General features: G+C 41.2%; 1 protein-coding gene across 3 annotated transcripts in view; it reads left to right on the top strand.

The window, feature by feature from the left end:
* Positions 1–569: 569 nt before the first annotated feature.
* Positions 570–25,380, top strand: part of fxr1 (FMR1 autosomal homolog 1) — a 108,645-nt gene continuing 83,834 nt past the window's right edge. For all 3 annotated transcript variants that reach the window (XM_060834734.1, XM_060834735.1, XM_060834736.1), the window contains exons 1-3: positions 570–658; positions 22,708–22,760; positions 24,887–24,980. In XM_060834734.1, the coding sequence (XP_060690717.1) occupies positions 608–658; positions 22,708–22,760; positions 24,887–24,980 (198 nt within the window). In that variant the 5' untranslated portion in view covers positions 570–607. The remainder of the gene's footprint in view (positions 659–22,707; positions 22,761–24,886; positions 24,981–25,380) is intronic.

Consider the following 25,380-nt stretch of genomic DNA (forward strand, 5'->3'; position numbering starts at 1 on the left):
TAGGGTTGAGAACAATGGGAGGCAGGAAAGTTCAATATCGAATGGTGATCTTACAAAGTTAGGTCAGTGTGAAGGCAGGCAATGCTGATGAAGGGCTATTGCCCGAAACGTCGATTTCGTTCTCCTTGGATGCTGCCTGAACTGCTGTGCTCTTCCAGCACCACTAATCCAGAATGCTGAATCTTGGCTAGGGGTTATCAATGCTAAATCCGGATGTGAAAATTGGTACCTGCTTCAGCTTTCCAAATTGGCATTTAAATAATTGCAGGTAAGAACAACTCAATTTGTTTTAAAACTGTAATGATGCATCTGACTGTAAAATCACAGTAGCAAGTGTATGATTGAATTGATTTACAGACTGCTTTACACTTCGCAATTGTTGACTAATTAGCCTTAACTTATTCTTGGAGATGAAAACCCTTACCAGTGGGGCAATTCCAGCAACCAGTCAGGAGGAGACTGAGTATCTTATTTGAGAGCGAATGAGTTGATTTATAGACGGGATGTTGACACCCCTTTGCCTTAGTGTCTGACTCCAATCGCGCTCTCTCTCTTTCTGTGTGTACAAATTCTAGAAACACATCCCAGTCTCCCCTGCGCTTCCAATATGGAAGAGTTGACGGTCGAAGTGCGCGGCTCCAATGGAGCATTTTACAAGGTAAAGCTCTCGTCATCTCCATTCCCCGGAAGCGTCGCTTTCTTGTTTTCGTGTTTTTTCTCTAGAAAGTGTTAAGACTGCGTTAAAAACGGACCTAAGGGCTGCGTGTTGCTGAGTGCTTAAAATGAAACGGTGCGGCTTCCTATCGGCGCTGGTTTGGTTGTAATCGCTGTCGAAGCCGCAGGCCCTGCTGGCGAATCACTAGGCCTTTTTCTTCCAGTTCTTTGCCGTTCATATTTATTTCAAGTTTTCTTTATCTATTTTAAAAATAGTTTTATTTTATCGGCTATTAACTGAACATTTTGTTTTTTCAAATAAAAATCGTTCAATGGCTGTTTAAAAACTATTTTGATGGTTCCCTCATTCATTTCTCTTGCCCTTTGTGCATCAAAAAGAGTTTAAAAATCCTTTTCATCCAGCAATTATTTCAAGTACGTCATTCGAGTACATACCTCGCCGGCTGTTACTTGTCAGTCATGTTTTATCGAGTTTAGAAAAGTGTTTGGAGTCTAATTTCAAGTTATTTTTAAACAAGGACGCATGTTGACGCCAGTTGGCCGGAGGCATGTTATTTTTGCCATAAAAGTGCATAGGAAAGTTAAAATGACGAAAACTGTATAGGCGTGTTACTTTGAAAATGGGTTGTTTAATGTGTGTATATGATTAGATTTAATAATTGCACAAAGAAATATCGAAGACGTTTCTTTGCTCAGTGGTGAAAAAGCGTTGAAAGGGTTTATTTCCTCTAGGTTTTATTAGATCTCGAATCCTTTTGACGTTTTTCAAACCTCAACTGTCTTAACACAATGAATCTTCATGTCTATTGGATTTGAACGCAGTGGAAACAGATGGGAGTATGAACCTGGGGGCGGAGGAACTTGACATTAAATTATTGCTTTAAAGTAGTGTACATTGTATTATCGTGAATAATATCAACGGATGGTGAATATTTGTCGAAGCTCCTTTGAATAAATACGTTCTGATTTTAACCATGTTGTGTCAATGGAAGTTGACGATCCCATTCACATTGTTTAGGATTTTTGTGAATGGAAAGATGGGAGAAAAGTTTTCAATTCGTCTCTTGGTTACATGGCCCTTTCTAACTTCTTGGCAAATACTTGTTGATTATATTAGAGCTTGTATACTTTGGATTTTTACTAGTAGCAGGAGTTATTTGCATCAATTTTTACCTCAAGTATTTGCAAACTACTAAGGTTGGTTTATAATTTTGCCTCCCTAGGACAGAAGTTATTTTCTAATCCTGTCTTAATTGGAGTCTCAATAATCTTTTCAGTTACACGTACAAAGTTCAGAAGTTGTTGGAAAGAGCTCTGATCATCACCACAACAACTTGTCTGTTTATTCCCTTCTCTTAAAGCACAAGGCACATCACGTGAGCTTTATAAAACAAAGTAGGACACTGAGCCACATATTAAGATAATACAACGTAAACAGATAATGCAACATAAACTTTGGCTAGAAGGAGTGTCTTAAAGGAGAAAAGTGTGGTTAAGTTCTAAGGAGGTAATTCGAGCAGTTGGAGTCTCCACGGCAGAAGTCATCACCTACCAGTGGTGGAGCAAGTATAATTGGGAATACACAAGTGGCCACAACTGAAGTCATGCAGATATCTTGGAATATTTTTGGCTGAAGGGGAATGATCAATTCATTTGTTTTCGGTAAAGAGAATATTGAGCAGGGTGTCAGGAAGTTTCTTACTATTTAAGTGTTGCTATCGATATCATCTTTAAATGCTTAAACTGATTATAGCCTCTGTAGCTATCTGGGGAAGAAAATTCTGGACGTCCACAATTGTCTGGGAGAAGAAATTCCTTTGCATCTTCATTTAAAATGAGTATCCAGTAACTCTGTCCTCTAGTTCAAGATGCAACTCCCCCCACTAGAGAAACGTCATCTCAGCATCAACCGTGGCAGGCCCTTACAGAATCTTGTATGTTCCAATAATATTATAAAAAAAAGTAATAGAGCATTTAGAAAGAATGTGTATAGGGCTTTATGAAAAAGAAATTGGGTCTGACAAATTTACCAGAATTCTTTGAGGAACTAACAAGCAGCATAGTTAAAGGGGAAGCAGTAGATGTATTCTATTTGGATTTTCAGAAGGCATTTTAACATACCAGACATTAAGATACTTCAGAAGATAAGAACCCATGATGTTGACATAATATGTTAGTATGGATAGAGGAGTGTTTAACTGATGGAAGACAGAGTTGGGATGAGGGCGAATGTATTCAAGGTGACAACTTGTGTGAGCCATTAGGCTCACAGTACTCAGGCTGCGGTTACTTAGTGTATTTTCATGTCTTGGATGAGGAAAGTGGATGTACTTTTGTGAAGTTTGCGGATGGCACAAAGAAAAGGTGGGAAAGCCAGTGGTCGTGATGATGCCAAGTCTGCAGATGAATATAGACAAATTAAGCTAGTTGGCAAAAATTGAGCAAATGGAATATTTTGTGGGGAAATGTAATGTCATGTGCGCGAGTGGCAAAAATAGAGCACCTGAATGTTATTTAAATGGAGAAAGGCTGCAGAATAGGGATCTGGGAGTTCTCAACCATGAATCACAAAAAGCAAGCAATCCCCATCTTCCTTCAGTCGGAATGCAAATGGAATATTGGCAATTGTTTTAAAGGGAATGGCATAGCAGAGTGGCCTAAAATTATACAAGGCACAAGTCAGACCGCAGCTAGAAAAATAAGCAATTTTGAGTCCCTTTTCTACAGAAAAATATATTGGCCTTGGAAGCACTTCAGAAAAGGTTCACTGAGCTAGTACTGGGTATGAAGTGAAGTTGAGTATGTAGGGCCTGTTGTCGTTGGAATTTAGAAGAGGTGACCTTTTTGAAACATACAAGATTCTTAGACAATTCAACAGAGTAGATGTGGTGAGGTATTTCCCTTGTGGGAGAGGCTAGGACCAGAGGGCATGAGCTTAGAATGGGGGTTGTACATTTCAGTCAGATGAAGAATTTCTTCAGTGGGCCAGTGAATATGTGGAATTCTTCACAACAGAGGGCTGTTGAAGCTGGGTCTTTAAAAATCTCAACCTTCAACATACTTAATCAGTTAGAAAATCGAAGGTTATAAGGAAGATGTAAGAAATGGAGTTGAAGGTGATCAGATCTGCACCCAACTTAGGACCATAACGTGTAAGAGTATAAGATCATCCTTCATTCTTCTGAAATGCAATGAAGAAATGCTTCACCTGTTGAGCAGTTCTTGATAAGTTGACTCTTCATCTCCAGGGAATCTCTTTTGTACTGGCTTCATTGCTAGCGTAAAGCACTCGTATTGCTGGAAGTATATTATGGGCCGAGTTGAAAACTGTCAGGAAGAGCTTATGCTCAAAATGTTGACACTCCTGCTCCTCGGTGCTGCCTGACCAGCTGTGCTTTTCCAGTGCCACACTTCTCGACTCTTCAGCAGTCCTCACTTTCTTCTAGTGTACTGTAGGCCCCCAATAGTCACAAATAGAGCAGTTATGTAGGCAAATTTCAGAGGAGTGTGAAAGTATCCAGGATAATTATAAGGGATTCCAACTTGCCCAACATCAACTGAAGTAGTCAGTGTGAAAGCTTTAGCAGAGTGGAATTCTTAAAATGCACCTTCAAGAGCTTTTTTAAGCAAGTACAGAGAAAGCTGTACAAAAGAGTATGCAATCCTGGACTTAAATTTTGGTTCATGAAGTTCGAGTGGTAGAAGTATCAGTGGTGGAGCATTTTGCAGACAGTATGACTCTTAGATTCAACATTGTAAATGGGAAAGGGCAAAATGGGCCTAAAATCCAACTGCTAAGTTATGGGAAGGTGACTTTTTTTCTTTGAATAAGATCAGTTATGATTTGGCCACATTGGAAGCAAAACTTTTAGGTTAATCTGTGTCAGAGCGGTGGGACGCATTCAAGAAGGAAATATGGAGAATACAGGGCCAACATGTTCCAGTAAAGGATGGGACTAACACATTCTGTGAACCCTGATTACCAAGGAGTATACAGGATTAGATAAAGAGAAAAAGTGACTCTTACGGCAATTAAGAGCAAAAAGAGAATATGAAAAGAAAATTATAGCTTTGCCAATGAATTCAGGGTAAGAGTCCTTTAAGGAGTGGTAATTTGTGTGTGGCGTTGGAGAATATAGGTAGGTACTAAATGAAGACCTTTTTGTGGGCATTCAGTAGTGAGAGGAATAATGTAGGTGAACAGGTATAATTCATGAAATTAGCAGAGACAGCAAGGAGGGCCTGAGTAGCCTGGCAAGCTTAAAATTATGTAAATCTCCAGGACCAGATAACATGTATCCAGGCTGTTCTGGAGCAAGGGAAGAAATAGCAGGGTGTTGACAATTTTTAATTCCTCTCTGGCAACAGCAGAGATAGCTAAAGACTGGAGGACATCTAATGTTGGTACAGAGGAGCAAGGGATAAACCAAGAAATCACAGCTGGTTGGTCCAACCTCCAGTGGTGGAGAAACTATTAGAAGCAGTTCTGAAGGATAGAACTAAACTGTTCTTGGAGGTCAGGGATTAATCAAGACCACTGAGCATATCCAGTGGGCTCCCACAGGGTCAGTGTAGGGGCTCTTGCTGTTTGTGGTAAATATAAATGATTTAGACTTTATACTGGAGGGTTTTAGCAATTTTTGTAGATGATGCAAATATTATTGATGTAGTTAATAGTGAGGAGGATAGACTTGGATTTGTAGGAGGATTCTGATGGGATCATCAGGTGGCAAATGGAATTCACTTCAGGTGAGTGTGAGGTGATGCACTTGGCAGGACAAACAAGGTAAGGCAATGCATGACAAATAGGATTCTGGGAAACACCGAGAATTAGAGGGTCCTTGGTGTGTGTGGACACTAATCTCAAAATAGAGAAGGTGGTTAAGAAAGCAAATAGGATATTGGCCTTTATTAGCAAAGGCAAAGAGTTTAAGAAACGGGGACGTTATGCTGGAACTGTATAAAAGTTGGTTCGACCAAAAGTAGATTATTGTGGATTTCAGAATTGTGCACATCCATAGTAAGGATGTAATTATGGTGGAAATGGTGTGGAGAAGATTTACCAGGATGATGCCTGGGCTGGAGAATTTTAGTTAAATGATTATGTAAACTGGAGTTGTTTTCCTTTTGAGTCTAGGAGATTGAGGAGGGTCACAATTTGGATATATAAAATTTGCAAGCAAAAATAAGGTAGATAGGAAAATAACTTTTTTGCCTTGATGGAGGAATCAGTGACCAGTATGCATGCATTTAAGGTAAGGGGCAGGAGGTTTGGAAGGGAATTCCAGTCTTGGTCAACCTGTAACTGCGTCTTTGTAATAATTATCAAGTCATATTTTTGTTTGTGCCATCAAATCAGACATCTATCTTGCTCACAGATGTTGCGTGCATTCAGATCAAGAGTCTTTAACTTTTCAACTATTCTTAATTTGGCCATATTTTTTGCTGAATTGAACCCACCTAAATTAGCTAATTAGTTTAAACCCCTATGCTTTATTGTAGAATCCTTACATCCAGAAAGAGGCCACTTGGCCCATCAAGCCTGCACCAACACAATGAAGAACATCCCAGCCATGTGTGTGCGCACACCCTCTAACATGGCTATTATTTCCCATGGCTATTCCACCTAACCTGCACATCTTTGGACTATGAGCAAACACTGGAGCACCTGGAAGAAACCCATGCACACACAGAATGTGCAAACCCCACACATTCACCAAGACTGGAATCGAACAGAGTCTTGGCATTGCCATTCACTCATCCCAGTACAGTTCAAACAAAACTTGTTTCAACAGAACTATTCCCCAGTATTGGTGTCACTGCTCAATGGATTGGAATGCATTTCTCCCATTCCATTCTTTGAGCCATGAATTTGACTCTGATCTTATTATCCTGTGCCAAATGGCATGTGGTTCACTTGGTAGCCTGGTACTTACCTTTTGTGGTTCTGCTTTTTAATTTACTCCCAGGTGGCTTGTAATCCCTTTGCAGAACTTACTCTTACCTGTGCCATGGGCCATGAGAATTGGATCCCTTCCCCTTTTTGTTATGTTTCTGTCTAGCTCAAGAAATACCTTGAACTGGGACTCTGGTCCACAGAACAGTATCTATTCCCCTAACTAAGCTATTCATATTACTAAAGCATGCACAAACCCACTTGAGACCGTGATGCTGTGGTCAGTTTACTCCCCCAGCACACTGTCATGTTGTTTCAGTGGCTGCTGGCCCACGATTTTGCACACTATTTGCAAGCGATTGGAATTCATTCACGTCCTCCATAGCGGTGGGTATTGGACATGGGCCCTGGTTGATGCTACATCAAAACTGAATTCAGGATCCCCATACCTGCATCACATGAACAAAAGAGAACCAAATTTAGACTAACATAGTTCTATCGTAACTTAATAAGGCTGTACCAAATACTTGCAACATCCCCTTAAATACCCCCTTGACAAAAAAAGATAAAATCAAACACAGGTTCTTGGGGGAGAGATGTCAAATAGAGGGAGAAGATCAGCGTGGAACTGTTCTTTGACCAGTAGCTGCAAATAAAACTGATCAGCAGCTAGCTCTGAACATCTAGACTACTGAAACCAAAACAAACCAGAGAAAAGCTGAGCTGGGAGAACTCGTCCCTCCCCTTTCACATGTACAAGTGTTTTGGTTAAACTTGAAGGCCTTTTACCTGAGGCAGTATCTGTTAGCTATAATCAAATTGGCCCTATAACCCATCCAAAGCAAATGCATTGGAATCTGTGTTTACGACCCCCCTGGATAAAAAAAAAATCAAGGACAACCTAACCTTCTTGAAGGAGCAGTATCAATACAGTTTTAGAAACTTTTTAATCCTTGATCTGTTAAACTGTGATTCTATAGGTTATTTTATAGGTTAATTGCTTTGGTTAAGATGAGTGTTTGCTTTGTACAATGTGGAACACTGATATCTTATTTTTAATGAACTCATGTCCATTTTGGCAGATATACATTCATGCAGTGAGATCTTACAAGATTTTGTCACTTAAAATAAAAGTACATATTCTGAAAATATTAATTGTGTTAGCAACTAGATGTAATTCTTAAAATATTGTCCAGATTCTGACTTGAGTATTAATTTATTAGAAGTTGTTCCTGATTTATCCAAAAATACATTTATGTATTACCCAATTATTAAGAAATAGTACTGTGCAGTTCTGATTGTTACTTGACTCCCACTTGTCATTCAACTGAATTCTAATCTGTTGTCATAAATGTATGTTAAAGATAAAAAATGAGTAGAAGGAAATTTCCTGTCTTGTCCTGTCCTGTTTGATATCTATGTTGTCTGACAACATAATGTGCCAGTTTCTTAAAAATCTTTCACAGGTTATGGAAATTGTTGATTGGGCCATATTTGTTGTCCATCTCTAGTTTAATCAATTGTTAGATATTAAATATATAATCTATGAAGCTGGGTTTAATTCTGGAGTCTGGCTTAACCAGTATTGCCATAATTGCTGGCTCAGTGGTTAGCACTGCTGCCTCACAGCACCAGGGTCCCAAGTTTGACTCCAGCTTTGGGTGACTTTTTGTGTGGAGTTTGCACATTCTCCCAGTGTTTGTGTGGGTTTCCTCCCACATTCTAAAGATGTACAAGTCAGGTGGATTAGATTAGATTCCCTACAGTGTGGAAACAGGCCCTTCGCCCCACCCATGCCACACTGACCCTCCGAAGAGTAACCCACCCAGACCCATTTCCCTCTGACTAACGCACCTAACACTACGGGCAATTTAGCATGGCCAATTCACCTGACCTGCACATTTTTGGACTGTGGGAGGAAACCAGAGCACCCGGAGGAAACCCACACAGATACTGGGAGAATGTGCAAACTCCACACAGTCAACCGAGGCTAGAATCGAACCTGGGGCCCTGGTGCTGTGTCTCAGCAATGCTAACCACTGAGCCACCGTCCAGCCACACATCGACCTGGACCCAATATACCAATCACTACAGCGGACAGCTGAAACTGACACCCGGAAACGGCAAGGACAGACCACTATAAATGCTGGAAGAAACATCAAAGAAGCGCTTCGCAGGAGGCTCCACAGCACTGATGATGTCTCCTAGCCAGGGGACGAAACGTTTGCAACAAAAACTTCCAGCTCGGCGAACAGAACCACTACAACAAGCACCCGAGCTACAAATCTTCGCACAAACTTTGAATAAGTTAATCAATCGAAAAATCTTAAATACATGATCTGTGAAGTTCGATGTAATTCTGGATAAGTCAGATTCCAGAATAAAAATCAGCAAGGATCATAATAGAGCCCGAAGCATCTTTGAGCAAAAGTGTCCAAACCCATCATCGGCCAGAACTAAAAAGTGAATGATCCTGTCTCCTGGGATCCTTCCTTTTCCTCTATCACAAATGCTGACCTTAGCTATTTCAATTCACTGCTGAGATATCATAAATGGATCAGTGGGCCGAAAGCAATAAAGGTTTAAGAGCTCTAAGCTGAAGATCTGTCTTCTTAAAATGGCCACACTCCAAGCAAAAGTGAGACTACAGCAGCAACATAACTAAACACTGGGAAATTGTTCATGTATATTCTCTCTACCAAACCAAAATAGCCACTTACTGTCACTGTCAATACATTTCTAATCATCAGCCAAGTGATGGAAAGGATCAAGAGCATTGCAATTAAGTTGTATAAACTCCAAAAACCTCAGCTTACTTTGTTTCACCATGACCAGTTGATTCCAGACATCATTGCAAGTTTGATCCAACCTGCATATAAATCACATTTTGAGGTGTGGGGAAACGCTTCTTATATCAAGGCAGTATCCTAAAATAGTTTGCTATTACTGAGGCATAATGAAACTCAAGTCGGCAAGGACAGAGATAAAATCTCCAACGTCTGTAGATATTCTTGGCACAAGATGGTGATGGTTTCCCACTCCATCATCACCTCAGCTCTTGAACGTTGTTACATGAATTCTGTGGAAAGTGACCTTAACCATTTTCAACTGATCAGTCAATGACATTTTCTGTTTGACATCACAAATCAGCCTGCCGGATCAACATTCCATCCATCATCTTGAGCACGCCCTTCCTCCACCGTTGACTTTCAATGGCAACACTGTCCCAGAAACCAAAAAAACTGCAATAATTCTCCGAGGCTCTGTTCTGTTCTGGATCGATATTGTTGTTCCTTCCTTGTTTCCCAGTCAAATTCCTAGAACTTAAGTATGTTCACAGGTTTGTTAACACTTACGCTAGTTGGAATGTGTTGTTACAAAATGTGAGTTGTCACAGTTGTGGGTATGTTTGCTGAGCTGGGAAATTGATTTGCAGACATTTCATCCCCTGTCTAGGTGACATCTTCAATGCTTTTGGAGCTTCCCTGTGAAGCGCTGCTGTACTGTGCCTTCTGGAATTCATTTGGTTCCGTTCCTGTTGCTTCTAGTAGATGTTTCCGGTAGTTCGTTGTAGTGGCAAGTATGTTGGAATGAGGTTCTCTGGCTGTCCTTTGTTTAGCTGTTTAGCCTGCGATCGTTGTGTTGTCACAGTAGAATTTGTGGTCCTTTGTCATCTGTTTCTGGCTACTAAGCACAGCTGGTCATGGTGTATAGTGGCCAATTGATGTTTGTGGATGCGGATTGGTAGCTGTCTGCCTGATTTGTCATTTAGAATGTTAGTTTTGTGTAGTCTTTGCGTGAAATCTTGTAAATTTATGTTGTCTTGCGCATTATGGGTATATGTGAAAGTTGATTGGGAATTGGCACTTAGTGCTGGCTTTGTTAGTGATGCCAGCATTCCAATTTTAAAAAGGAAGTTAATCATGTGACAACACCTGGACAACATTTATGGTTGGACTGAATATAATAGGAAATGCTTGTGCTATGCAAGCTCCAGGCAATTACTAACTTCATTAGGAAAGAAGCTAATAATCGTATCTTGATATTGTTACAGATCAGACCAGACCCCCTCAAAACACATATTAAGTTCAGATCTAGCCTATCCTATCTTTCTTATTTGAAGGCAAGTGCCAGGCATTTCATTTTGCATGCAATTCGATTGGTCAGACTACCAGATTTGAAGAGCAACACATTTTATTCATACAGTGTAGTTAAAATGTAACAAAAGAGAGAAAAAATTGGAATAACTTAACTCTATTAGAAAACTTAATAGTCTGTTATTCTATTTTACTACTAAACTGTAACTGTTACAATATAGTAACATCCAGTAAGAACACTCTTGCCAAAAAAGCATGTTCAGAAAAATAGATTGTCTTAGAGGCAGTTCTCCAGTTCAGGAGGAAGACATCAAGAAAAGCTAGAGAGCGAGTAGCAAGCAGAGCTGTACTGCAGCTTCTAAATCAGCTTCAAGACCCGAACAACAGCTACTGAGAAACTAAAACTAAAAGTCCTGGTTCTGTGAGAACTTGCCCCTTCTATTGCTCCTCCATTATTCCAAATTTTTAAAAGGAAAAACCCCAAAGCCCTCGAGTTGTTTCCTTTGTGGGCTTGCAGGAGATAGCTCTGTCTTAAAGTTCTCTCCTCAAAAAAAACTAGAACAAAATACACCTCTTTTAAAGCCATAGTATCATCACAACATTCTAAGCTTTTACATTCACTCTTTTCCAGAATTAAGACCATAAAACAATGAGATTAGGAACAGGAGGAACCCAGTCAGCCCATTGAGTCTGCTATGCCATTGAATGAAATTGTACCTGATTTGATAATCCTGAACTCCACTTCACTGGCTTTTCCCCCAAAATCCTTCATTCCATTACAGCTTAAAAACCTGTCAGATTCAGATAACTACCCAGACTCAACACCCTCTATGATGGAGAATTCCATAAATTCACTACCATCTCAGAAAATAAATTCTTCTGCTCTGCTCTGCTTTTTTTGCATTTTAGAAACATAAAGTTTTGGATGTATTCAAAGAATTCAATAAGAAAGAGCAGGTAGACTTAGTTTGAAAAGTGATATCTGCAGTGCTAAAAATGCTTGCCAAAGAAGTTTGTTTTTTGTTTTGGGAGCTGGAGCTAAATTATTTTTAAAAAAAGCATTCAGTCAAACTCATTTACTGCATAAGTTTGAAAATGAGTAATTCATTTATGGGTCAGCCCAAAGCAGGCTATGTTGACAGGGAGATGGGGGAGCTGAAAAAAGTTTTTACTGGTTTCAGCCTATCTAGGTATTTGCTGAGAGTGAATAAGTCTAACTAAAAAGCATGCCACTGTTATTGCCAAATGGAAACCTTGGCTGCAATACAGTTTGAGGTGAGTTGGTTGGAAGTGGGAGTCCTGGGGAGAGGAAAAAAATTGAAGTTTGAATTATAAAAATAGAGGAGTTAGACAAGTGCATATTGGTTGGGGAAATGAGATTCGGGGATTTTAGTCATTAATGAGTTGAGATGTAACAGCTAAGGTCTTAATACAATAAATGAATTTATATAAACCAACACACTTTTTACAACCAATATAGCACTTTTTGGAACTCTTGGACAATTGGAACTGTCTTTTCTAATTTAGGAAATGCAGCAGTTGGTTTGTGCATAATGAACTTAAACAGTAGTACAGTACTAACTAGATGATTATTTGTAGTGTTATTCACTGCCTAGACCATGGTGATACCGCCCTTACTCTTTGAAATTGTGCCATTTCTACCAGAGAATGCATATGGACCTTGATTTAATGTCGCATCTTAAAGACTACAGCTCCTAACAATGTAGTATTGGAATGTTTGTTTGGAATTTATATTGAAGTCTCTGGATTTCACTTGAAATTTCAAATCAGTGTTCTTATTCATAGGAAGAGTTCTATGGACTGAAACGTGTCTAATGCTGTACAACTCGCTGTTTAATTACTGCAAGTGAAAATGCGGCTTGTTCTCAGAATTGAAGTTGATCACCTAAAAATTCATTCCATATTTCTCAATCTCTTAACTGGTTAACCAGCTAAAGGTGTGAAGTGTATTGATAACTGTTGTGACAATATATTGGAATTATAATAATGTTAGCTGTTCAAAGTCAGATTTCTAATTTGCTTAGCTGCCTTGGTGGGTTTCTTGGAGTTGGTGGCAAAGAGACTTTAGAGTGCACGTTCATAGCTTATTGAAGGTGGAATCGCAGGTAGGTAAGATAGTGAAGAAGGCATTTGGTATGCTTTCTTTCATTGGTCAGAGTATTGAGTACAGAATTGGGAGGTCATGTTGCAGCTGTGCAGGACATTGGTTAGGTTACTGTTGGAATATTGCGTGGAATTCTGGTCTCCTTTCTATTGGAAAGATGTTGTGAAACTTTAAAGGGTTCAGAAAAGATTTATGAGGATTTGAGATGTAAGGAGAGGTTGAATAGGCTAGGACTGTTTTCCCTGGAGTGTCGGGAGGTTGAGGGGTGACCTTAGAGATGTTTACAAAATTATGAGGGTCATAGGATAAATAGGTGCATGTATGGAATGAATTGCCAGAGGAAGTGGTGGATGCTAGTCCAATTGCTACATTTAAAAGACAACTGGATGGGTAAACGAATAGGAAGGGTTTGGAGGGATATGGGCTGGATGCTGGTAGGTGGGACTAGATTAGCTTGGGATATCTGGTCGGCATGGACGAGTTTGACCGAAGGGTCTGTTTCCGTGCTGTACATCTCTATGATTTTGACTGTGAAATGTTCTGCTCGTCCAGTATAGATCTCAAACTGTCTGATCATTTAGTGACATTGATTTTTCAAGAGTTTGGATTTTGATCTCGTGGCATGCGGGTTTACTTACAAGGGAGTTAAATGATTATCAGGCCTTCTTGACAGTGATTTATTTTTGGAAACTCGAGAGAGAGACCCTGGATATGATGATGGGGAATTTGGGTTAGAGTTTTACAAGTAGAGATAATAAGAATTGAAGAGAATTTTTAGTCTCCTTTTGAGTTCAAAGGTTTGGTGATGAATTTGCTTAGGGAAACAGTCCTATATGCATGAAACAGTTCTCCTGGAGCACCGAATTAGTTCAGAGAAATTAGAAATCAGTTAGAGCAGACAGTGTCCTGATTGTGAAATTGAAAGAAACACTTAAGTCAAACCTGTATGTGTAATTGGGAAGCGAACTCTGGTATTTAGGTACAGTAAAAGCTTGTTGTTCAGATAAATGGAAAATAAACTTTTGAAAAGTACTAAAATTCTTTAAATTGTATTGTGTAAATGTCTTGGTTTATTCCTTCATTTTTTTTTTGTGTGTGATGAATTTGTTTTATTGTCAAAACCAAATCTGCAGCATTGCTTGCTTTGTTTCAGTGAGAAATCATCTTGTTAAACAATAAAATAACCATCAATTCAGATTTCAGTCCAGTAATAACATCAACTAAGATCCTAAAGTGAAGTACAGCTGGGTGTCACATAATTTATAAAGGTTGCAAATGATAAGACCTCTTGGTATAGTTGCAGGGACAGACACTTAATTGGAAGGATTCAGATTAGGAGTCTGAGAAAGGTGGAAACCATTTGGGAAACAACAATATGTCCAAAAGCATTGGAAAAAGAAATGTAGGTTAGAGAGAGATTCAAAGCAAGATGGTTCAGTTCTTGGCTTTTAGGGATGATGGCAGATTGCAGAACACTTAGAGTCATAGAGATGTACAGCATGGAAACAGACCCTTTGGTCCAACCTGTCCATGCTGACCAGATATCCCAACCCAATCTAGTCCCACCTGCCAGCACCCGGCCCATATCCCTCCAAACCCTTCCTATTCATATACCCATCCAAATGCCTCTTAAATGCTGCAATTGTACCAGCCTCCACCACTTCCTCTGGCAGCTCATTCCATACACGTACCACCCTCTGCGTGAAAACATTGCCCCTTAGGTCTCTTTTATATCTTTTCCCCTCTCACCCTAAACCTATGCCCTCTAGTTCTGGACTCCCTGACCCCAGGGAAAAGACTTTGCCTATTATCCTATCGATGCCCCTCATAATTTTGTAAACCTCTATAAGGTTACCCCTCAGCCTTCGACGTTCCAAGGAAAACAGCCCCAGTCTGTTCAGCCTCTTCCTGTTGCTCAGATCCTCCAACCCTGACAATATCCTTGTAAATCTTTTCTGAACCCTTTCAAGTTACACAACAACTTTCTGATAGGAAGGAGACCAGAATTGCACACAATATTCCAACAATGACCTAACCAATGTCCTGTACAGCCGCAACATGACCTCCCCACTCCTGTACTCAATACTCTGACCAATAAAGGAAAGCATACCAAATGCCACCTTAACTATCCTATCTGCCTGCAACTCCACTTTGAAGGGGCTATGAACCTGCACTCCAAGGTCTCTTTGTTCAGCAACACTCCCTAGGACCTTACCATGAAGTGTATAAGTCCTGCTAAGATTTGCTTTCCCAAAATGCAGCACCTCGCATTTATCTGAATTAAACTCCATCTGCCACTTCTCAGCCCATCTGAGGTAACCCTCTTCGCTGTCCACTACACCTCCAATTGTGGTGCTATCGTGCACACTTACTAACTGTACCTTGTATGCTCGCATCCAAATCATTTATGTAAATGACAAAGTAGAGGGCCCAGCACCGATCCTTGTGGTACTCCACTGGTCACAGGCCTCCAGTCTGAAAAACCACCCTCCACCACCACCACCCTCTGTCTTCTACCTTTTGAGCCAGTTCTGGATCCAAATGGCTAGTTCTCCTTGTATTCCATAAAAGCTAAGCTTGCTAATCAGTCTCCCATGGGGAACCTTGTCAAACGCCTTACTGAAGTCCATATAGATCATTTCTGCTGCTCTGCCCTCATCAATCTTCTTTGTTACTTCATCAAAAAACTCAATCGAGTTTGAGAGACATGATTTCCCACACACAAAGCCATGTTGACTATCCCGAATCAGTCCTTACCTTTCCAAATACATGTACATCCTGTCCCTTAGGATTCCCTCCAACAACTTGCCCACCACCGAGGTCGGGCTCACTGTTCCATAGTTCCCTGGCTTGTCCTTACCACCCCTCTTAAACAGTGGCACCTCATCTGTGACTATCGATGATACAAGTATCTTAGCAAGAGGTCCAGCAATCACTTCTCTAGCTTCCCACAGAGTTCTCGGGTACACTTGATCAGGTCCTGGGGATTTATCCACCTTTAACCATTTCAAGTCATCCAGCACTTCCTCCTCTGTAATGTGGACATTTTGCAAGATGCCACCATCTATTTCCCTACAGTCTATATCTTCCATATCCTTTTTCCACAGTAAAAACTGATGCAAAATATTCATTTAGTATTTTCCCCCATTTTTTTTATTTGTGGCTCCACACAAAGGCTACCTTGCTGATCTTTGAGGGCCCTGTTGTTTCCCTAGCTACCCTTTTGTCCTTGATATATTTGTAAAAACCCTTTGGATTCTCCTTAATTCTATTTGCCAAAGGTATCTCATGTCCCCATTTTTCCCTCCTGATGTCCCTCTTTTATACTCCTACTTTCTTTATACTCTTCTAAGGATTCACTCGATGTATCCTGTCTATACCTTACATATGCTTCCTTCTTTTTCTTTACCAACCCCTCAATTTCTTTAGTCATCCAGCATTCCCTACACCTACCAGCCTTCCCTTTCACCCTGACAGGAATATACTTTCTCTGAATTCCTGTTATCTCATTTCTGAAGGCTTCCCATTTTCCAGCCATCCCTTTACCTGCAAACATCTGCCTCCAATCAGCTTTTGAAAGTTCTTGCCTAATACCATCAAAATTGGCCTTTCTCCAATTTCGAACTTCAACTTTTAGATCTGGCATATCCTTTTCCATGACTATTTTAAATCTAATAGAAATATAGTCGCTGGCCCCAAAGTGTTCCCCCACTGACACCTCAGTCACCTGCCCTGCCTTATTTCCCAAGAGTAGGTCAAGTTTTGCACCTTCTCTAGTAGGTACATCCACATACTGAATCAGAAAATTGTCTTCTACGCACTTGACAAATTCCTCTCCAGCTAAACCTTTAACACTATGGCAGTCCCAGTCGATGTTTGGAAAGTTAAAATCCCCTACCATAACTACCCTATTATTCTTACAGATAGCTGAGACCTCCATACAAGTTTGTTTCTCAATTTCCCTCTGATTATTGCGGGGTCTATAATACAATCCCAGTGAGGTGATCATCCCTTTTTTATTTCTCAGTTCCATCCAAATAACTTCCCTGGATGTATTTCCGGGAGTTTCTTCCCTCAGTACAGCTGTAATGCTATCCCTTATCAGAAATGCCACTCCCCCTCCCCTTTTGCCTCCCTTTCTATCCTTCCTGTAGCATTTGTATCCTGGAACATTAAGCTGCCAGTCCTGCCCATCCCTGCGCCATGTTTCTGTAATTGTTGTGATATCCCAGTCCAATGTTGCTAACCATGCCCTGAGTTCATCTGTCTTCCCTGTTAGGCCCCTTGCATTGAAATAAATGCAGTTAGTCCTACCTTGTCCCTGCCAGCCCTGACTGTTTGACTCACTTCTGTTTTCAGCTGTACCCGTCTCAGACCGATCTCTTTCCTCACAATCTCCCTGGGTCCCACACCCCCCACCTTACTAGTTTAAATCCTCCCAAGTAGTTCTAGCAAATTTTCCTGCCAGTATATTAGTCCCCTTCCAATTTAGGTGCAATCGTCCTTCTTGTCCAGGTCACTTCCACCCCAGAAGAGATTCCAATGATCCAAAAATGTGAATCCTTCTCCCATACACCAGCTCCTCAGCCATGCATTCATCTGCTCTCCTCCTCTTCCTGCCCTCACTAGCTCGTAGCACTGGGATTAATCCAGATATTACTACCCTTGAGGACCTCCTTTTTAAATTTCTACCTCACTGTCTGGAATCTCCCTTCAGAGTCTCAACCTTTTCCCTTCCAATGTCGTTGGTTCCAGTGTGGACAATGACCTCCTGCTGGTCCCTCTCCCCTGTGAGAACATTCTGCACCCTCTCTGAGACATCCTTGATCCTGGCACCAAGAAAACAACACACCATTCTGCTTTTTCTCTGCTGGCCACTGAAATGTCTGTACCTCTGACTACAGAAACGCCTAACACAATTGATCTCTTCGAAGCCAACGTACCCCTCGTTGCATTAGAGCCAGACTTCATATCAGAAACTTGGCTGTTTGTGCTACATTTTCCTGAGAATCCATCACCCCCTACATTTTCCAAAACAGCATACTTGGTATATCCACAAACAACTGCTGCCCTAGGTGCCTACCTCTCTTACCTTTCCTGCAGTTAACCCATCTATGTGACTGTATCTGAGACTTTCCCCCATTCCTATAACTGTCATCCATCACATACTGTTGCTGTTGTAAATTCCGCATCGCTGCTATCTGTCTCTCCAACCGATCTACTCGATCTGATAAGATTAGCATCCAATAGCGTTTATGGCAGATTTAATCTGCAGTAGCCCTTAAACTCTCTTTCAACTCCCACATCTGACAAGAAGTACATATTACTGCAAAGGCCATTTTTGCTCCTTCACAATCTGGATCCTACAGATCCAGAAAATAATACCGTTGTATTCCTCTACAAACACTGCCCCAGGTTAAATTAATAGCTATGGTTTATATTTTAAGTTTAATCAAGAGACTTATCTCCAAAAACATATAATCAAGAAAGAATCCACTGTACCCACTACTGCAGCCTTTCTCTTGGACAGACTTAAAACAACAATTAACTTATCTGATTCTGTGATGTGAACTTCGCCCAACAGTTCCTCCAAGATTAGTTGTGAATTTCACTGTTTGTTAATTTTCCCAGATGCACGCCGATGTCCACGATACACGAATTTCCTGAAATAAATTGTAACAGGGCTCAGCCATTTAGTTGTTTCCCACAATCAGTGAGATAATTGATCTTCTTTAAAGACCATTTTGCTTCATTATTTTCTTTCTCCTTGTTAGAAATTTATGCATTCAGTCCTGAATATACTCAATGATTGAGCATTCACAACTCGCTGGGGCAGACATTTTCAAAGATTCACCAGCCTCTAAGTGAAGAAATTCCTCCTTTCTTTTTGGTCCTACATGGCCTATATAATCCCCTTGCCTCCAGCACCCCATTGTTAACTGTAAGCTATTATCTAATCTGAGTCATGCTCAGCTGAATGTCGTCTTTCACAAAACTCAGAACTTAACTTTTTCCCTGCCTGCTTATACCCTGTGCACATTCTCACCCTGACAGATCTTTCTCCTCTCTTCCTGCCTTTCTTCCTAGAAGTGGCTAGGTAACTGGTATAATGTTTAGAGAAGGTTGGGGATGATGAGAGAAATTGGTCTAGTGTAAGGTAATATGTTGGGACTGACTTGGCTGTAAGGTTTGGTCTGGTATGGCAGGGCTACTGGTTGGGTCAAGCAGAGGGACGGAGGGAATGGGAAGATTATGTTGAGTTCAGGATCTAGGGGAATGTAGTTTGGGCCAATACAGGCAAATATGGGATCAATTTAATAATTACTTTCTCAAGACTATGCTGCCTGACCTGCCAAGCATTTCTAGCTCCACTCTAACCTTAACTCTAATCTCCAACATCTGCAGTCCTCACTTTCACCAAGACTATTAAATAGTCTAACTTGGTAATCCCTGAGTAAATATTTGCTTTAATTTTAGTGGAAGTTTAAATAGAGACTTTAGGAGGGTTCAAGGCATACTGGAATTGTCCAGTGGATGATTCAATTTCCTGGATAATTCCTTCTGAGCATGCTACAGTAGGGATTCTGCAGGAACTCCATGTGCAACACCTTTCTAAGCTGGATAATGAACGTCTGGTGAACAGAAAATGTGCACTATTGTTTCTGAAATAGAGTGCCCCATTAGCTATCTGCAAATCAGATGTCAAAATTTGTGGTATAAATTTTAGATAAACTCTAGGCCAAACTTGCTGATGACTTTATTCTGTGCGTTTTGCAGTCATTGTCAAGTTACGTTTAGCTGCAAACAGTCCCATTTATAGAAATGGAACAGAGAAACAAATGTAGGCCATTCGGCCCCTTTGAGCCTACCTTGCAATTCAATATGATCATGGCTGATTATTCAAATTGGTACTCTGTCCTTGCTTTCTTCCCCTGCCCTTTAATCCCTTTGTCCCAAAATTATATCTAACACCACCTTGAGAATATTCAATGTTTTGGCCTCAACTGTTTTCTGTGGCCAAAAATTCCACAGACTCGCCACTCTTTCGGTGAAGTCATCTTCGTCTTAAATGGCTTACTTTTGTATCTTTAGACTGTGTAATCCTTAGTCCTAAGCTCCCTAGTTATCAGAAACATCCTTTGTCTTTACCATGTCTAATCCTGATAGAACATTATAGATTCCTCCCATGCATATAAAGTCCAGTGAATATAGTCCGAATGGATCCAGTCTCTCTTCTTACGTCAATCCAAGAATCAGTCTGGTAAACCTTTATTGCGCACTCTCCATAGCCAGAACATCTGTTCTCATGAGCCCAAAACTGTACATGCCACTTCAGGAGTGGTCTCTCAAATTCCCTGTACAATTGCAGCAGAACATCCTGATCCTGTACTCTAATACCTCTGCTATGCAAGCCATCATTCAATTTGCTGCCTTCATCACCTGCTGTACAGCATGCTTACTTCCAACAACTTGCTTACAAGGGTGCTCCCACGAGGAGTTGAACAGTTCATCCACTTTACCAACACCTTCCACCCTGACCTCAAATTTACCTGGACCATCTCAGACTCCTTCCTCCCCTTCCTAGACCTCTCCATTTCTATCTCGGGCGACTGAATCAACACGGACATTTACTATAGACCGACCGACTCCCACAGCTACCTAGACTACACCTCCTCCCACCCTGCAAAAACGGTATCCTATATTCCCAATTCCTTCGTCTCTGCCGCATCTGCTCCCAGGAGGACCAGTTCCGATGCCGAACAACCCAGATGGCCTCCTTCAAAGACCGCAATTTCCCCCCAGGCATGATCGACGATGCTCTCCTCCACTTCCCGCTCCTCTGCCCTTGAGCCCCGCCCCTCCAATCGCCACCAGGACAAAATCCCACTGGTCCTTACCTACCACCCCATCCATATACATCACATCATCCGTCTTCATTTCTGCCACCTCCAAACAGACCCCACCATCAGGGATAAATTTCCCTCCCCTACCAGCGTTCTGAAAAGACCACTCCCTCCGTTGTCAGGTCCACATCCCCCAATCCCGGCACCTTCCCCTGCAACCGCAAGATATGCAAAACTTGCGCCCCCACCTCCCCCCTTACTTCCCTCCAAGGCCACAAGGGATCCTTCCATATCCGCCACAGATTCACCTGCACCTCCGCGCACATCATTTACTGCATCCACTGCACCCGATGTGGCCTCCGCTATATTGGGGAGACAGGCCACCTACTTGCGGAACATTTCAGAGAACACCTCTGGGACACCCGGACCAACCAACCCAACCACCCCATGGCTCAACACTTCAACTCCCCCTCCCACTCCACCAAGGGCATGCAGGGCCTTGGACTCCTCCATTGCCAGACCATAGTAACATGAAGGCTGGAGGAAGAGAGCCTCCTCTTCCGCGTCGGAATCCTCCAACCACAAGGGATGAACTCTGATTTCTCCAGTTTCCTCATTTTCCCCTCCCCCCACCTTATCTTAGTCCAACCCTCGAACTCAGCACCACCTTTCTAATCTGCAATCTTCTTCCTGACCCCTCCGCCCCCATCCCCACTCCGGCCTTTCACCCTCAACCTCCTTCCACCTATCGCATTTCTAACGCCCCTCCTCCCTACCTTTTTATCTTCGCCTGCTTGGCACACTCTCCTAATTCCTGAAGAAGGGTTCATGCCCGAAACGTCGATTTCCCCTGCTCTTTGGATGCTGCCTGACCTACTGCACCTTTCCAGCAACACATTTTCAGCTCTTGCCTACAAGGGTGCCCAGATCTCATTGCACCTCTCCTTTTCCCAATCTATTGCAATTCAAATAATCTACCTTTTCTGTTTTTGATAACCTTACACATGTCTACATTATATTTGATCTGCCATGCATTTGTCCACTCATTCAACTTGTCAAAATCAGAGTGAAGCACTTCTGCATTGTCCTCGTAGTTTACCCTTCCAAACAGTTTTGTCACCTGCAAACTTGGAGATACAGCAAACGTTGTTTCAACTGGCGCACTCAATAAACCAGCAAAGGCTGTATACCTGAAGTTTACTATATTATCATGATCTCTGCAACGTCTGAGTAATCATTTGAGGGTGCAAAGGAGAAGGCTCTGTCTCTTAAGTTTGTATTTATAGCAAAGTTGCATTATTGTGGAAATAAATTATGCTGTAAATAAAGTATAATAATGGTGTATACCCATGCATTACAATTCTTTACATAGTGTGGGTATTTACATTGATCAAGAGGTCCACATGATCAACTGGTATATTCCTGGTCCCATTGGTGCTGTTTGATTACAAGATTGTTGTGTTACATTTGGTTCTCTCCATTTGAGTCATTGGTGGGCGGCACGGTGGCACAGTGGTTAGCACTGCTGCCTCACAGCGCCTGTAGATCCGGGTTCAATTCCCGACTCAGGCGACTGACTGTGTGGAGTTTGCACGTTCTCCCCGTGTCTGCGTGGGTTTCCTCCGGGTGCTCCGGTTTCCTCCCACAGTCCAAAGATGTGCGGGTCAGGTGAATTGGCCAAGCTAAATTGCCCGTAGTGTTAGGTAAGGAGTAAATGTAGGGGTATGGGTGGGTTGCGCTTCGGCGGGTCGGTGTGGACTTGTTGGGCCGAAGGGCCTGTTTCCACACTGTAAGTCTAATCTAAAATATATATTGTGATTAGATACACTGCTATTGAATGGCTTTAATGGAGTTTAGACTTATGATTAATGTAAAGTATTAAAATGCAATAAGAATTTAAGAAATGATGCAATTGATTTCAGAGTTCCAGGAATCACCACTTCCTTTGAATCAAGTGCTTAATTTACAGGGCTGATAAAGTTGATGTTTATTTCCATTTTCATTTTATTTGTCTTTAAGCACTGTACTACCTAATTGTAATTTCTAATTTTAAATTTATTTTTCTTTTAGGCATTTGTAAAAGATGTGTTTGAAGATTCACTTGCAGTTACTTTTGAGAACAAGTAAGTATTTCCTTTTCAAGTAATAAAATTAAATTTTAAATAATTTGCATCAAGGATCAGCTGAAACACTTGAGGCCTATTTCTTTTAGTAGTAATCCTATGTACCAACATATAAATTCTGTTTTTGAATAAGTCTTCATTCTGTTTTTGCTTTCTCTGTTGTGTTCCATCACCAGAGGTACACCTAAAGAACAAAACAAGAATTAAAGCACAGGAACAGGCCCTATAGCCCTCCAAGCCTGCGCTGATCCAGATCCTCTACCTAAACCTGTCGACCCTTTCCCAAGGATCTGTATCAGTCTGCTCCCTGCCCATTCATGTATCTGTTTAGATACATCTTAAATGATGCAATTGCACCCACCTCTACTACCACCGCTGGCAACGCATTCCAAGCACCCACCACCCTCTGCGTAAAGTACTTTCCACACATCTCCCTTAAAGATTCCCTCCTCATCTTGAACCCGTGACCCCTAGTAACTGAGTGGGAGGGAAAAATATTTCTTGCTATCCACCTTGTTCATACCTCTCATGATTTTGTTGACCTCAATCAAGTCCCCTTCAACCTCTGTCTTTTCTAATGAAAATAATCCTAATCTACTCAACCTCTCCTTATTGCTAGCACACTGCATACCAGGCAACATCCTAGTGAACCTTCTCTGCACTCTCTCCAAAGCAACAACAACCTTTTGGTAATGTGACGACCATAAGTGTAGGCAGTATTTCCAATGTGGCCAAACCAAAGTCCTATACAACTGTAACATGACCCGCCAACTTTTGTACTCTGTACCCTGTCTGGTGAAGGAAAGCGTGCCGTATACCGCCTTGACCACTCTCTTGCCTTCTTCACTATCTAAAATATTTTTGGAATGGAATATTTATTTATTTAGTGCAACTATGTATGGTGTATGTGCAGCTCTACCAATCACTACCATTTTATTGTTGGGGTAGTTTGATGCCACTGTCCCTTTTTCCTTGATTCAGTCTAAAGGCCTGTTTGGTCCCCAGCCCTGACAATTCCCCACAACTACCCCCTTCATCCCACAACTCCTCTCTTCACCAATCTCACATCTCATTACTCTATCCAATTTCATCCCATTCCCCATCTCCCTCCATTTCCCCATTTTGCCTCAATTTCCAAATTCCACACAGCTTTCTTCACTATCTCCCACAATTGCCCTCATTCCCCCACCCACATCTCCCTCCTTCACCCATTTGTCACCCTCCAAACCCCATCCTTCTTTCCCCACGTCCCATTCCCTCATCAGCTAAAGTAAATATGTTGTTAAACTTGAAAGGGTTCAGAAAATATCTACAGGGATGTTACCAGGACTGGAGTGTTTGAGTTATAAGGAGAGGTTGAATAGACTGGAGTTATTTTTCCATGCAGCGTTTGGAGGCTGAGAGATGACCTTACGGTGGCTTATGAAATCATGGGGGACATGGATAGGATAAATAGGCAAGGTAATTTCCCTGAGTTGGGGGAGTCCAGAACTAGAGGGTATAGGTTTAGGGTGAGAGAGGAAAGATATAAAAGAGACCTAAGGAACAACTTTTCCACACAGAGGGTGGTCTATGTATGCAATGAGCTGCCAGAGGAAGTGGTGGAGACTGGTACGATTGCAACATTTAAGAGGCATCTGGATGGCTGGCAAGAATGTAGAGGGATATGGGTCAAATGCTGGCAAATGGACTTGGTTAACTTTAGGACATGTGGTCGGCACGGACGACTTGGACCAAAGGGTCTGTTTCTGTGCTGTATGTCTCAATGACGCTATGATTTACACTAAATATCATTTGTGAGCTTTAAAAGAGGAACAAGTTCCATTAAGTTTTATATATTGTTGCTAAGGCTGTTGGGAGACCAGATAGATTTTCATGCTATCAGATCCTGAAATGGTTTGAGCGTTTCTCATCCCAGAATACATGCAACAATGGACCTTTGCAAAATATCTTTGGTGCAGTACTTCTCTAATTTGTATAAATTCTGAACGCATTCATAAGAACATGTTAAATCAATGAATTGCATCTTTTACTTCTAAAGGAAGGAATTAAAGGTACTCTATCAGAAAACTTGTTAAATTGAAAACTTAATTTTTTGATTCCATTTATTTTTCCTTTTTTAATAGTTGGCAACCAGCACGTCGGATTCCTTTCTGTGATGTGCGATTACCACCCCCTTCTGATCTCAAAAAAGAGATTAGCGAAGGCGATGAGGTTGAGGTGAGTTTCAAATAATTGTGAAGCTAGACAAAAACAGTTAACCAAATCAATCCTGACAGCCCGCTTATTTAAGTTCCACTCTTTTTTTTAAAGCTATTACATATATATGGCGAAAATGCATTTTATCTGCTAAAAAAGCACTCTTCTGAAATTTAGCTTTCAGACACTCCATTTCAGAAAGATCAAGTGTCAGTGGCTTGCTTAAAATCGTGGCTCAATTTTGAAAATTTTCTTTCAAATTACCACATCTTAAATTTGCGCATTTGACAATGGCGCTGTAAAAGTTTGACATATCTTGTGCAACATTGTCCAAATATTGTTTGCCACTATTCATTACCAATGAGAAGGCCAGAGGATTGGAATTTTGAGGTGACTAACTCTCCTCCTGGCTCCTTGATGC

The sequence above is a fragment of the Hemiscyllium ocellatum genome, chromosome 13 (assembly GCF_020745735.1).
Source record: "Hemiscyllium ocellatum isolate sHemOce1 chromosome 13, sHemOce1.pat.X.cur, whole genome shotgun sequence".
Classification (NCBI taxonomy): Eukaryota; Metazoa; Chordata; class Chondrichthyes; order Orectolobiformes; family Hemiscylliidae; genus Hemiscyllium; species Hemiscyllium ocellatum.